This window comes from Oncorhynchus gorbuscha, linkage group LG16, assembly GCF_021184085.1.
Source record: "Oncorhynchus gorbuscha isolate QuinsamMale2020 ecotype Even-year linkage group LG16, OgorEven_v1.0, whole genome shotgun sequence".
In the NCBI taxonomy this organism is placed as follows: Eukaryota; Metazoa; Chordata; class Actinopteri; order Salmoniformes; family Salmonidae; genus Oncorhynchus; species Oncorhynchus gorbuscha.
Genome location: NC_060188.1, coordinates 71,418,559 through 71,432,549, shown reverse-complemented (window position 1 = coordinate 71,432,549; position 13,991 = coordinate 71,418,559). Strand labels below are relative to the sequence as shown.

The following is a 13,991-nucleotide window of genomic DNA, read 5'->3' as shown; positions in this document are numbered from 1 at the left end:
AATATATTACTACTGCAATAGGCAAAAGTTTATACAATATAATGAAATAGAATAAAACAGGAAATGATCTCATGATTATTTAGATACACAGGACATGGCAATGGAGGAGACAAAACGAAAGAGCTGATTGTGGACTTCAGGAAACAGCAGAGAGACCACGCTCATATGCACATCGACGGGATTACTGTGGAGAAGGTGGAAAGCTTCAAGTTCCTCGGCGTACACATCACTGACAATCTGAAATGGTCCACCCACACAGATAGTGTGGTGAAGTAGGAGGCTGAAGAAATTTGGCTTGGCCCTTAAGACCCTCACTAACTTTTACAGATGCACAGTTGAGAACATCCTGTAGGCCTGGTACTGCAACTGCACCTCCCACAACCGCAGGGCTCTCCAGAGGCCCAACGCATCACCGGGGGCACACAGGAAGGCCAAAAAGATCATCAAGGACATCAACCACCCATACCACGGCCTGTTCACCCCGCTATCATCCAGAAGGTGAGGTCAGTACAGGTGCATCAAAGCTGGGACCGAGACTGAAAAACAGCATCTATCTCAAGGCCATCAGACTTAAATAGCCTTCACTAGCCGGCTACCACCCGCTTACTCAACCCTGCACCTTAGAGGCTGCTGCCCTATATACAATGCCTTGCGAAAGTATTCGGCCCCCTTGAACTTTGCGACCTTTTGCCACATTTCAGGCTTCAAACATAAAGATATAAAACGGTATTTGTTTGTGAAGAATCAACAACAAGTGGGACACAATCATGAAGTGGAACAACATTTATTGGATATTTCAAACTTTTTTAACAAATCAAAAACTGAAAAATTGGGCGTGCAAAATTATTCAGCCCCTTTACTTTTAGTGCAGCAAACTCTCTCCAGAAGTTCAGTGAGGATCTCTGAATGATTTAATGTTGACCTAAATGACTAATGATGATAAATACAATCCACCTGTGTGTAATCAAGTCTCCGTATAAATGCACCTGCACTGTGATAGTCTCAGAGGTCCGTTAAAAGCGCAGAGACCATCATGAAGAACAAGGAACACACCAGGCAGGTCCGAGATACTGTTGTGAAGAAGTTTAAAGCCGGATTTGGATACAAAAATATTTCCCAAGCTTTAAACACCCCAAGGAGCACTGTGCAAGCGATAATATTGAAATGGAAGGAGTATCAGACCACTGCAAATCTACCAAGACCTGGCCGTCCCTCTAAACGTTCAGCTCATACAAGGAGAAGACTGATCAGAGATGCAGCCAAGAGGCCCATGATCACTCTGGATGAACTGCAGAGATCTACAGCTGAGGTGGGAGACTCTGTCCATAGGACAACAATCAGTCGTATATTGCACAAATCTGGCCTTTATGGAAGAGTGGCAAGAAGAAAGCCATTTCTTAAAGCTATCCATAAAAAGTGTTGTTTAAAGTTTGCCACAAGCCACCTGGGAGACACACCAAACATGTGGAAGAAGGTGCTCTGATCAGATGAAACCAAAATTGAACTTTTTGGCAACAATGCAAAACGTTATGTTTGGCGTAAAAGCAACACAGCTCATCACTCTGAACACACCATCCCCACTGTCAAACATGGTGGTGGCAGCATCATGGTTTGGGCCTGCTTTTCTTCAGCAGGGACAGAGAAGATGGTTAAAATTGATGGGAAGATGGATGGAGCCAAATACAGGACCATTCTGGAAGAAAACCTGATGGAGTCTGCAAAAGACCTGAGACTGGGACGGAGATTTGTCTTCCAACAAGACAATGATCCAAAACATAAAGCAAAATCTACAATGGAATGGTTCAAAAATAAACATATCCGGGTGTTAGAATGGCCAAGTCAAAGTCCAGACCTGAATCCAATCGAGAATCTGTGGAAAGAACTGAAAACTGCTATTCACAAATGCTCTCCATCCAACCTCACTGAGCTCGAGCTTTGCAAGGAGGAATGGGAAAAAAAATTCAGTCTCTCGATGTGCAAAACTGATAGAGACATACCCCAAGCGACTTACAGCTGTAATCGCAGCAAAGTATTAACTTAAGGGGGCTGAATAATTGTGCACGCCCAATTTTTCAGTTTTTGATTTGTTAAAAAAGTTTGAAATATCCAATAAATGTCGTTCCACTTCATGATTGTGTCCCACTTGTTGTTGATTCTTCACAAAAAAATACAGTTTTATATCTTTATGTTTGAAGCCTGAAATGTGGCAAAAGGTCGCAAAGTTCAAGGGGGCCGAATACTTTCGCAAGGCACTGTATATAGACATGGAATCACTGGCCACTGTAATAATGGAACACTAGTCACTTTTATAATCTTTACATACAGCTTTACTCATCTGATATGTACATCGAGGGAAAAAAGTATTTGATCCCCTGCTGATTTTGTACATTTGCCCATTGACAAAGAAATTATCAGTCTATAATTTTAATGGTAGGTTTATTTGAACAGTGAGAGACAGAATTACAACAACACTTTGTCAGTGGGCAAACGTACAAAATCAGCAGGGGATCAGTATTTTAGTCAATGCCACTTCGACATTGCTCGTCCTGATATTTATATAATTCTGAATTCCATTCCTTTACTTTTAGATTTGTGTGACTTGTTAAATACTACTGCATTGTTGGAGCTAGAAACACAAGCATTTCGCTACACCCGCACTAACATCTGCGAAATATGTGTATGTGACCAATAAAATGTGATTTGATTACAGAAGAGAGAGCATGTCTTGCCATCATGTCTTGCCATCAGTGAGTGTAGAAGTGACTCCCCTGGTGTGAATGTGCATACTAAGTACTAAGGGACTTTTGAATATGTTTTTGCTCTATCGGTTTGACTATTGCTGGCATTGAAAACCAAGCCTTGTATTATCCAGCTTGTGCTTCACAGTATTTCCAAAGGTCTCAAAAGGAAAGAAACAGTCCTGTTTTGTATCCAGTGTGAGTTCGTAGACAGGTCTTGGAGCTGAAGCCTGTATAGAAAGAACATATTTCCACCCCTGAGACTTTAGCTGCAGACATTTGACATTTTTTACAGGAAGCTTATGGCTGTAATTAGTTATTCATTTACTGACAAGTTTAAAGTTGAAACGTGCACAAGATATGTGTCCTGATGTTCAATTTCATAGACAAACAACGTAATAAGGTTTTATTGCAGCCAGTTAGGTAGTTACGGCTGTTATGGCTTGGGAAGCCTTGTCATTCATATGATTCTCTTTTCATGAGGAGGTTATCGAAAGCTGTGTGTTGTGGACTAAATGTCACCTGGACCCCGGCAACAAATGCAAATTGTAAGTTGTCTAGTTTAAAAGATAAATATAAAATACAGATAGGTGATTCAAATTATTTTGATGCTACAGAAAAAAACTGTGGAACAGTTTTATGGGAACAGACTTAACCTAGGACAGAAAGGTGGTTTAATAAATGTGAATATCATTGTTAAATTGAGAGTGTATGTGATACAGTACTTAGACTGTGTGTGACTCAGTTGTGATTGGCATGAGTAGTCCTTCCATCTGTCATGTCCCTCACAGGTGGCTGCATGTGTGTGATATATCACTACATATATGTGTACAGTAGCCTGCATTTTGTGTATGTGTACAGTAGCCTGCGTTTTGATACTCATAAAGCATTGAGTAACATGTGTCTGTTAATAGATAAGAGCAGCTTCCAAACACATTTATTGATATATCAATTTTTCCAGTGTAGCAGAAGTGAACAAGCGAGGCTAGTGGTGAAGGGACATTTCATGCACAGGGTATTCATGGAACTGGACACTGACCTTACTGAAGAATGTTTTTGTTAAAAAAATACAGGAGAGTATGTAGAATCTGAATCTGTGTGTCGACCATGTGTGCACTGTAAATGTGGGTTTGTGTGTGGTTGTGACAGTTTATCAGATCTTGGGCTATTTCCCATAACTGGGTTGTGTATATACAGTATCTCAATGGAGAAAGCATCCGAGCGAACAAAACAGCGCCCCTCTGTCTCTGTATGTGTAGGCCATCTATCTGATGCGGTCTGGTCATAAAGAGTATGACGTTGTTGCTGCCAGTAGCATGGAATGCAAGAGAAGCATATGGTGAGCATATGGTTTCACTTGATTAAAAAAGTATAAAATAATAGACAATCATCATTGAGCTAAACTGAGTGAGCTCAACTCGACACCACAAACAAGTGTCAACGAAAGCCAGTTTGGATTTGGCTTCACTCCTATTAAAGAGAAATACATCATTGATAGAAACAACTTGAATTGTTGCATCTTGTTGTGTTGTTGTCCTCCGGTGGCTAGCCAGCTAGCTAAAATGGTCCCTTTACTAAATTAGCCATGGATGGAGATAGGGATTTGGACTTGTGGTTTTACTAAATTCTCTGTACTGGCCAATGATTATACCGGCGATTCTGATCCAAGCATAAAATACATTGTGCCCTTGGAATGAGAGGATGGAAGTTCAATATGTGTAATGGGTGCGTGCTGATGGCAGGGAAGTCAGACGCAGGAGAAAGAACTTGGTATAAACAGAGTCGTTTAATAAGTGCTCACAAAACTCAGAAAACCAAAATATACAAAATAATAAAAGTGGGGACAAAACTCGTCGCACGCCAGAACATAACTTGAACATAACATACAATCACAGACAAGGACATGAGGGGAAACAGAGGGTTAAATACACAACATGTAATTGATGGGATTGGAACCAGGTGTGAAGGAAGACAAGACAAAACCAATGGAAAATTAAAAATGGATCAGCGATGGCTAGAAGATTGGTGACGTCGACCGCCGAACACCGTTCGAACAAGGAGAGGGACCGACTTCAGCGGAAGTCGTGACAATTTGTAGCTAGATGTAGAAGCCTTATGTTAGCTATCTAACGGTGCCCATGAAAGAAAGTTCGGCTAGCGAGCAAGCATTTTAGCCAGGTAGCCTAGGACAACAAAAAAATAAAAGTGTGTACTGTATGACAGAGTCATAGACCATTTCATCAACATGAAAGAGAGGAGGATGGCATTGGCGTCTCTCTACAAGTAGGGTGAGTCAACATGTTTTTTCTACTTGTATGAACACACACACACACACACACACACACACACACACACACACACACACACACACACACACACACACACACACACACACACACACACACACACACACACACACACACACACACACACACACACACACACACACACACACACACACACACACACACACACACACACACACACACACAAATCAGAACCATGGACAGCAACACCATACTGTATTTAGCTTACGTTGATTGGACTAAATTGTTTTTGCTATAATTTAGTTGTCATTGTATTAGACTAAGCATATGTCATTTGATGTTGAAATGTTGAAGTTGAAATGGTGCTGGAATAGTGGCGGCAGCTCCTGTTTTCTTTGCAACTTGCAGTAACTCTCTGTGGTTCTAAATCAATAGTTGTTTAGTAGTCAGAACATTTCTGGAACATGAACTTTCTTAACCACGCTGTAGGTCATGTATCTCTTTGTTACGTGCGATATGTTTGGACAGTGGTTGCTCTCCGGTTTTGTGATGAAACAAAGATGTGGATTTATTCTGCCACTGGGTCGTGTTATTGTCTCGGCCTTAGGCCTTTTTATCTCTGCCTTAGGCCTTTGTATCACGGTGGCAAGGCATATGAACTAACAGGCTATAGAGCAAACAATGCAATTTTGACACGTTGTAATATGGCTTTTTTTCTGTATTGTAGCTCTACTGCAGTTAGGGCAATATATTTTATTAGAATAGGCCTAAGAATTGTGAAAATAATTTCCCCTTGTACAGTATGTTGGCCTACTGCAAAGACTGGTAAAATGTCCTTCATCTTCATCTCAGAACTTTTCAGGATAAAATTGTAAATACAATATTTGATAGACAACCTAACCTGATTTGTCACCATGTCATGAATTGTCAGCCTACAGGCTACATGAAACAGGTAACACGAAGGTGAGGCCTCAATTGTATACGTCATTAGCAACGTTACTATAAACGTTATTACAATGATCGGGAGCCAAAACCATTGACAGCAAACCTCGAACCTATCAGAGATACTACATGTCCCGCTCTCTACCCCATGATGTTGGCTACAACGTTTAATGGAATAAACTCGGCACTGAAATGAATACAGACGTTCGAATTCAGAATAATGTGACCTAAATGCCGTTCAAGTGTTAGTATTATCCGAACTATTATTTTTCTCACTATGTATACTCCTAGTCGTGTGTTGTACAGCCGGTTGCTAATGATGTCCTTAGCTAAGTATTGAGCTACCGACTGACCTACTTTCCCTGTTCGCAGCGACTCAGTCCTGTTTACAAGGGACTGCCAACGGAGGTTGAGTGGTAGAGGAAAACAGATAGAGCATAGACCTGAAAACGATTACTCCCGAAATCTTGTACAGTGTGTGTACCGAATAGGGATTGTTACATGAATCGGATTTCGAATAATACTTAGGCAGCGTATGTGTGCAATAATTGATGGTCTTTTCGCGATGCGTTTGTGGTGAGTCAAGCTTAGGATAGTCTACTTGGCTCAGTGAATTGCACAGTAGGCTATGTGGGAAAATGAGTACCGACAAAAGTAAAGTATGGATCTTTATGTCAACTAAAGTCTTGTTTTCAAGGTATGTAAAATGTTTATGTCCTTTGCATTTTTTGTCACTCTAGTCTTGTGATAATGAAAACGTTTACCGGTTGGGTTTGCTTCCATTTTGGATGAATAGATCTGTAGGCTACTAACGGTGTCAAAATACAAATAAAGTAGGCTAACTATTACTAATGTTAATTTATATGCAATATATGTCGTTTTCATAGAGAATTGTTATATGTCCTTTGTGTATTCCCCAACGTAGTTATTAATTTTCTTAACAGGCTCCATGACAGTTCAGCTCACTGGTAGCCTATAGATTTACGAGTAGAGCATGTCCTTGCAAGTGTATGAGTTGTCTGTTTTGAGAAACATCATTGTAAAACCATGTTTACGTTGATTAGATCATAGTGCTTTTGGCACTTGCATGGTAACTGATTGGTTGAGGAGGCTTAGTGCCTTGTCAAATCATGTCTGGTCAATTAATCAAGTGAGGAATCTTGAAGTTATTTAAATGATGTATTTTGGAAATTTTCCAGTAGGGCTTTTAGCAAGCTCTGGATATAGCTCAGTGACTTGTCATCTGAGGAGTGTAATATAAATGTACCTACAATTGCTGTACAATACTTCATGTAAATGTTGCATTTGCAAATATTTCAATTTTGATGAATTTTCACATCATGATTTGAAAGGTTTGACATCTGTCATTTGACATTTCCATATAAAAAGTTGTCTTCTTCTGTCAGCAGCCTAAGTAGATGGTTAGCTATGTAGGCCTAGTGTATGAAACCATATGAATTAATTATCTGCCAATGTAATTTTCCCCCAGTTTAGTCAGGGGACATGATTATTTCTACACCTCAGTGGATGTTGGTTGGAGGAGAAGGTCAGTGAGTGCGTGAGATGTCCCTCCCATTGTTTGGCTTAGGGAGCCAATGGAGGTGAATCTCTCTGATGTTGTTTCCTTTTCATTCAAGACAGGGTTTAGTTAGTTGACTAGTTTAATCATGGAGACGCACATTGATCCAGGAAGTAAAGTCAATGATTAATTCTCTTTCCAGATTGATAGTTGTCACTACAAAAAAATAGCCTTTTTGGTATTTTTTTAACGTTCGGTTTAGGCATAAGGTTAGCAGTGTGGTTAAGGTTAGGGTTTGGGTTAGGGTTAGGTTTAAAGTCAGAATTTAAGAAAATAAATTGTAGAAATACTATGCATGGTTTAGCCATAATGATGACTTTGTAGCTGTGGTAACTAATGACGACCCAGATTGATTGGCGGTATTGGTTTGTAAAGGCTAAGTGAATCTATGATAAGAAATGATCGTGAGCCAGAAAAAAACCCTGGGCAAATGATGTTGTGTTTCTAAAGAACATTTGGCACCCTATAGGCTAGTTCTACATTTATCACAAATCATGACCAAGTTGAGGTTTTTTTACATTTCAAATTACACTAATCAAGATTGAAATATTACAGTAAAAGTGTTACAAGAATCCTCCTTAGTTGAGGAGTAAATTATGGCTTTGAATCTATTATTCATGAGGCCACGTAGGCTTGTCCAAAAACAAAGCTGAAGAGAAGTAGAAAATATGAGCCTAATATAATTTAGACCGGGGTAATGTAGATTGGGGAAAACACTGGCATTACATATCACAGAAACATCACATTATGATTGGTTTGTGTTGAGAGTCAAGTACAATGAAATCACCCCCTCGACCCTTAAAGTATATATCATCAGCCCGAAACACTTCATGTCATATGTGTATAGTCCCACATTCTCTTTTCCTGTTTTCACCGTATGTGTCACTGACACTTCAGCCTAGATTTACTAACCTTATTCCATCTTGGGCCACCTCTCACCTCTCATGGAATTACATCCTTGATGAAGACTTAAATACGTCACCTTTTTTTATGAAAGGGTTCAGATCTATGACCAGCAGCTCCCGCCCAAACCATTCTCAGCAGGGATATCTTAACAGGTGTAAGAGTTAAAACATTGTAAGATTAAAGATGGCTGCTTCAATAGAAATTATAACTCTCTGAATGTGTGAAGGTGAACCATTGACAGTGTGAATGTACTATTGCATGGCTTTTCAATAAAGGGAAACGTCACAATTGATAACACTTATCTTTCTCCATCTTTTTACTACAAAACATGGAAACGCACCATTTTCACATATGTTGATGTTGGGGTGGTGCTGGAGATGATGAATATGAAGTTCAAAATTGTGATGTTTCCCTTTAAGGAAACAACCTGAAATACGGAATTATTGATTCATTCTTTGACACAGGCATGAGGTAAAGTCGAGACTTGATTGAAAAACCCCTCAACAACAAAAGGGAAGATTAAAGCTGAAGTAGGTATCAATTGTGCCTCAAATATAATCTTTGAGTTAAGCGAACCCTCTGAGTAATGAAGGGAGCCATAGTAAAGATTTATTGTGCATAATCTTATTGGGCATGGTGACAAGCAGCAGGCACCATCAAGAAACCATTTTCATGTCAGTGTCATAAATACCATAAAATGTTTTGGTTAATTTGTTGAGCTTTGAAATGAATTATGAGAAAAAAATGTGTTTTTTATGGCTCATCATTTTATCTCAGTTTACAACTCTTATTGGATTTTCCTTTCAGTTTTCCTCGCCTGAGCGCATGGATTTCATTTAGATGAAGAGAGCTATGTGAAATGTAATATCCATGTTGGCCCCTTCTCAGGCCGCTTCTGTATGTCAGTCAGTGAACGTATGGAATAAGAACTGGGTCTCGGCCCAATGGAAATGGGCACAGAGTCACCATTCTCAGACATCCTGTACCGCAATGAACGGAAAATGGCCACCAACTGTCATAATTACACAGACATAATATATATATATATATATATATAATTTTAAACATTTCCAGCCCACAGACCTCTATTCTTTTAATTGGAGTAAAGGAAAGAATGATGTGTTGTTCCCCCACTCAAGATTATTGGAAAGATTTTTGCATGGAATACTATCTTGGTGTAAGAGTGGATGCATTTGAAGGGCAGAACAGCAGATTTTTGCATGGAATACTATCTTGGTGTAAGAGTGGATGCATTTGAAGGGCAGCACAGCAGATTTTTGCATGGAATACTATCTTGGTGTAAGAGTGGATGCATTTGAAGGGCAGAACAGCAGATTTTTCCACCTTGCCAGCTCAACGATTTGAACCAGCAACCTCTAAATTACTAGCCCAATGCTCTTAACCTCTAGGCTATGATTCAGACACTGCAGATCTGAAGTTAAGATGAACGGGGTTCAATCATGGGGCTTAATAGTACATGGCTAATTAACTCTTTCATCTGACCTCAACATGTCAGTCACATTCCTCTCGTTTAAACACATGGTTAATGGTTCCTCCTCGCTTGTATTTGATTTGACGGCTTCTGATTTACTTGTCTATTAGGGTTACATTTGCAAATGGACAAAGGCTGTTTGAATTCCCAGAGGTGTTTGCTCAAGTTTTTCTTTATATTTCGTGATGTGTTGAATGAGGTAACTCTTCCATTCTCTTTGTTAACAAAAGAGGTGTCTCTGCCTCTGGGATTTTTCTAGGTCAGTAGAGCTCCTCCCGCACGTAATACTGCGTCCTCCGTGTTGAATTGCTGTGTCCAGGTGGTAATTTATGTTTACCACACTTCCTTTAATACATGCTGTTCACTGTTGGAAATCATGGCTAACAATGAATAATTGTTTTTTTCTGGTAATGTGTTCAATCACTGATATTATATTCACTGAGATATGCACAGGATCTGGGATGATAAATAATAGTTCTCCTTGCATTTTACAATAAACATAATACTTTTGTATGCATTTATTGTTGTTGTTTTTCACAAGCATAGCTGCTGACCTGTTGAACCCTCTACAACCACTGTGATTATTATTATTATTTGACCCTGCTGGTCATCTATGAACGTTTGAACATCTTGGCCATGTACTGTTAAAATCTCTACCCGGCACAGCCAGAAGAGCCTGGTTCCTCTCTAGGTTTCATCCTAGGTTCCTGCCTTTCTAGGGAGTTTTTCCTAGCCACTGGGCTTCTACATCTGCATTGCTTGCTGTTTGGAGTTTTAGGCTGGGTTTCTGTGTAGCACATTGTGACATTGGCTGATGTAAAAAGGGCTTTATAAATACGTTTGATTGATTTAGCTCCAATGAAAGCTCAAAAGGAAGCATTAAAAAGTACACCTGTTCAGAAAATAATTGGAAATAGGATGACTTTCAAGTAGGTTTGGGGACTTGATTGAGTGTGAATGTCATGCTGGTGAAAGAGGACCCAAACGCGACTTAACAGAAACAGAGTTTATTAATGCTCAAAACGGAATAACTGAAATCCTCTAGATTTGTAGAGGGGAAAACAACTGGAGAAGCGGCCACAGACTGCAGGTCGCTGGGTAGGCGCAGGCCGTAGTCGACTGAAACACCTGCTCACACGCAGCGTCTGATGAAGGCACAAAACACGACAGGACAGGGTGATACACAATCACGGCAAAAAACACGACAGGACAGGGCGAAACGCAATCACAGCATGGTGAATACAATGCAAGGAACCGACGGCACAGGAACGGAACACAAAGGAATAAATAGGGACTCTAATCAGGGGAAAGGATCGGGAACAGGTGTGGGAAGACTAAATGATGATTAGGGGAATAGGAACAGCTGGGAGCAGGAACGGAACGATAGAGAGAAGAGAGAGCGAGAGAGTGAGAGAGGGAGGGGGAGAGAGAGGGATAGGAGGGAAAGAACCAAATAAGACCAGCAGAGGGAAACGAATAGCATGGGGAGCACAGGGACAAGACATGATAACAAATGACAAACATGACAGTGAATAAGAAAATACTGAGGGCAGTACTGTTGCTGGGCATAATACAGCTATGATACTTGAATTAAACTACTACATATTAATTAAGATACAGTAATTATCAGATGTATGTGTAATTGACATAGATATGCCATAACTACAGTAGACTTCCCTCCCTTAATTCAAGCCCACTTTCTGTCTTATTATCCTCCCCAGGTTTTTGTATTTCTGTGGCGGACTCCAGGAGGAGGAGGTGGGCAGCAGCAGCAGGTGATCACTAGATTTTTCCTGGGAGTTTCAGTGCAGCTAGCGCGAATGGGATACATCAGACTTCAGATAGGGCCTGGCTGGGAGAGGGAGTAAGTATGGACAACCTTTCCGACTTTGGGTCCCTATGTCCGTCTAGCCGAAGGGAATGGGAGTGAGTATCTAGGCTACTTTTATTGTCTTTGTTGTGTTTTCTGTCACTGCTAAATACATGTGTTTGTATGGAGAAATACATTATATATACAGTGCCTTGCGAAAGTATTCGGCCCCCTTGAACTTTGCGACCTTTTGCCACATTTCAGGCTTCAAACATAAAGATATAAAACTGTATTTTCTTGGGCGTGCAAAATTATTCAGCCCCTTTACTTTCAGTGCAGCAAACTCTCTCCAGAAGTTCAGTGAGGATCTCTGAATGATCCAATTTTGACCTAAATGACTAATGATGATAAATACAATCCACCTGTGTGTAATCAAGTCTCCGTATAAATGCACCTGCACTGTGATAGTCTCAGAGGTCCGTTAAAAGCGCAGAGAGCATCATGAAGAACAAGGAATACAAAAAGATTTCCCAAGCTTTAAACATCCCAAGGAGCACTGTGCAAGCGATAATATTGAAATGGAAGGAGTATCAGACCACTGCAAATCTACCAAGACCTGGCCGTCCCTCTAAACCTTCAGCTCATACAAGGAGAAGACTGATCAGAGATGCAGCCAAGAGGCCCGTGATCACGCTGGATGAACTGCAGAGATCTACAGCTGAGGTGGGAGACTCTGTCCATAGGACAACAATCAGTCGTATATTGCACAAATCTGGCCTTTATGGAAGAGTGGCAAGAAGAAAGCCATTTCTTAAAGATATCCATAAAAAGTGTTGTTTAAAGTTTGCCACAAGCCACCTGGGAGACACACCAAACATGTGGAAGAAGGTGCTCTGGTCAGATGAAATCAAAATTGAACTTTTTGGCAACAATTTCAAAACGTTATGTTTGGCGTAAAAGCAACACAGCTCATCACCCTGAACACACCCTATCCCCACTGTCAAACATGGTGGTGGCAGCATCATGGTTTGGGCCTGCTTTTCTTCAGCAGGGACAGGGAAGATGGTTAAAATTGATGGGAAGATGGATGGAGCCAAATACAGGACCATTCTGGAAAACCTGATGGAGTCTGCAAAAGACCTGAGACTGGGATGGAGATTTGTCTTCCAACAAGACAATGATACATAAAGCAAAATCTACAATGGAATGGTTCAAAAATAAACATATCCAGGTGTTAGAATGGCCAAGTCAAAGTCCAGACCTGAATCCAATCGAGAATCTGTGGAAAGAACTGAAAACTGCTGTTCACAAATGCTCTCCATCAAACCTCACTGAGCTCGAGCTGTTTTGCAAGGAGGAATGGGAAACAATTTCAGTCTCTCGATGTGCAAAACTGATAGAGACATACCCCAAGCGACTTACAGCTGTAATCGCAGCAAAGTATTAACTTAAGGGGGCTGAATAATTGTGCACGCCCAATTTTTCAGTTTTTGATTTGTTAAAAAAGTTTGAAATATCCAATAAATGTCGTTCCACTTCATGATTGTGTCCCACTTGTTGTTGATTCTTCATATAGAAATACAGTTTTATATCTTTTTTTATATATGTTTGAAGCCTGAAATGTGGCAAAAGGTCGCAAAGTTCAAGGGGGCCGAATACTTTCGCAAGGCACTGTACAAGAGTATGTGGACACCACTTCAAATGACTGGATTTGGCTATTTCAGCCATACCCGTAAACAAATATTGGAGCCATGCAATCGCCATAGACAAACATTGACAGTAGAATGACCTTTCTGAAGAGCTCAGTGACTTTCAATGTGGCACCGTCATAGGATGCCACCTTTCCAACAAGTCAGGTTGTCAAGTTTCTGCCTTGCTAGAGCTGCCCCGGTCAACTGTTAGTGCTGTTATTGTGAAGTGGAAACGTCTAGAAACAACAACAGCTGCGAAGTGCTAGGCCACACGAGCTCACAGAATCGGACCGCCGAATTTTGAAGCGCGTAGCACTTAAAAATCATCTGTCCTTGGTTGCAACACTCACTACCGAGTTTCAAACTACCTCTGGAAGCAACGTCAGCACAATAACTGTTCGTCAGGAGCTTCGTGAAATGGGTTTCCATGACCGAGCAGATGCACATAAGCCTAAGATCACCATGTGCAATGCCAAGTGTCGGCTGGAGTGGTTTAAAGCTCACCGCCATTGGACTCTGGAGCAATGGAAAAGCATTCTCTGTGGTGATGAATCATGCTTCACCAT

At 40.6% G+C, this 13,991-nt stretch overlaps 1 protein-coding gene across 4 annotated transcripts in view; it reads left to right on the top strand.

Annotated features, from left to right (window-relative positions):
• The first annotated feature begins 3,217 nt into the window (after positions 1-3,217).
• Positions 3,218-13,991, top strand: part of npas2 (neuronal PAS domain protein 2) — a 50,636-nt gene continuing 39,862 nt past the window's right edge. For 2 of the 4 annotated variants that reach the window (XM_046307243.1, XM_046307242.1), the window contains exons 1-2: positions 3,218-3,286; positions 11,646-11,788. In XM_046307243.1, coding sequence (XP_046163199.1) covers positions 3,254-3,286; positions 11,646-11,788 — 176 coding nt within the window. In that variant the 5' untranslated portion in view covers positions 3,218-3,253. Of the gene's footprint in view, positions 3,287-6,051; positions 6,645-8,901; positions 8,963-11,645; positions 11,851-13,991 lie in introns of those variants that run through there. The other 2 variants (XM_046307245.1, XM_046307244.1) reach the window with 2 other exon arrangements.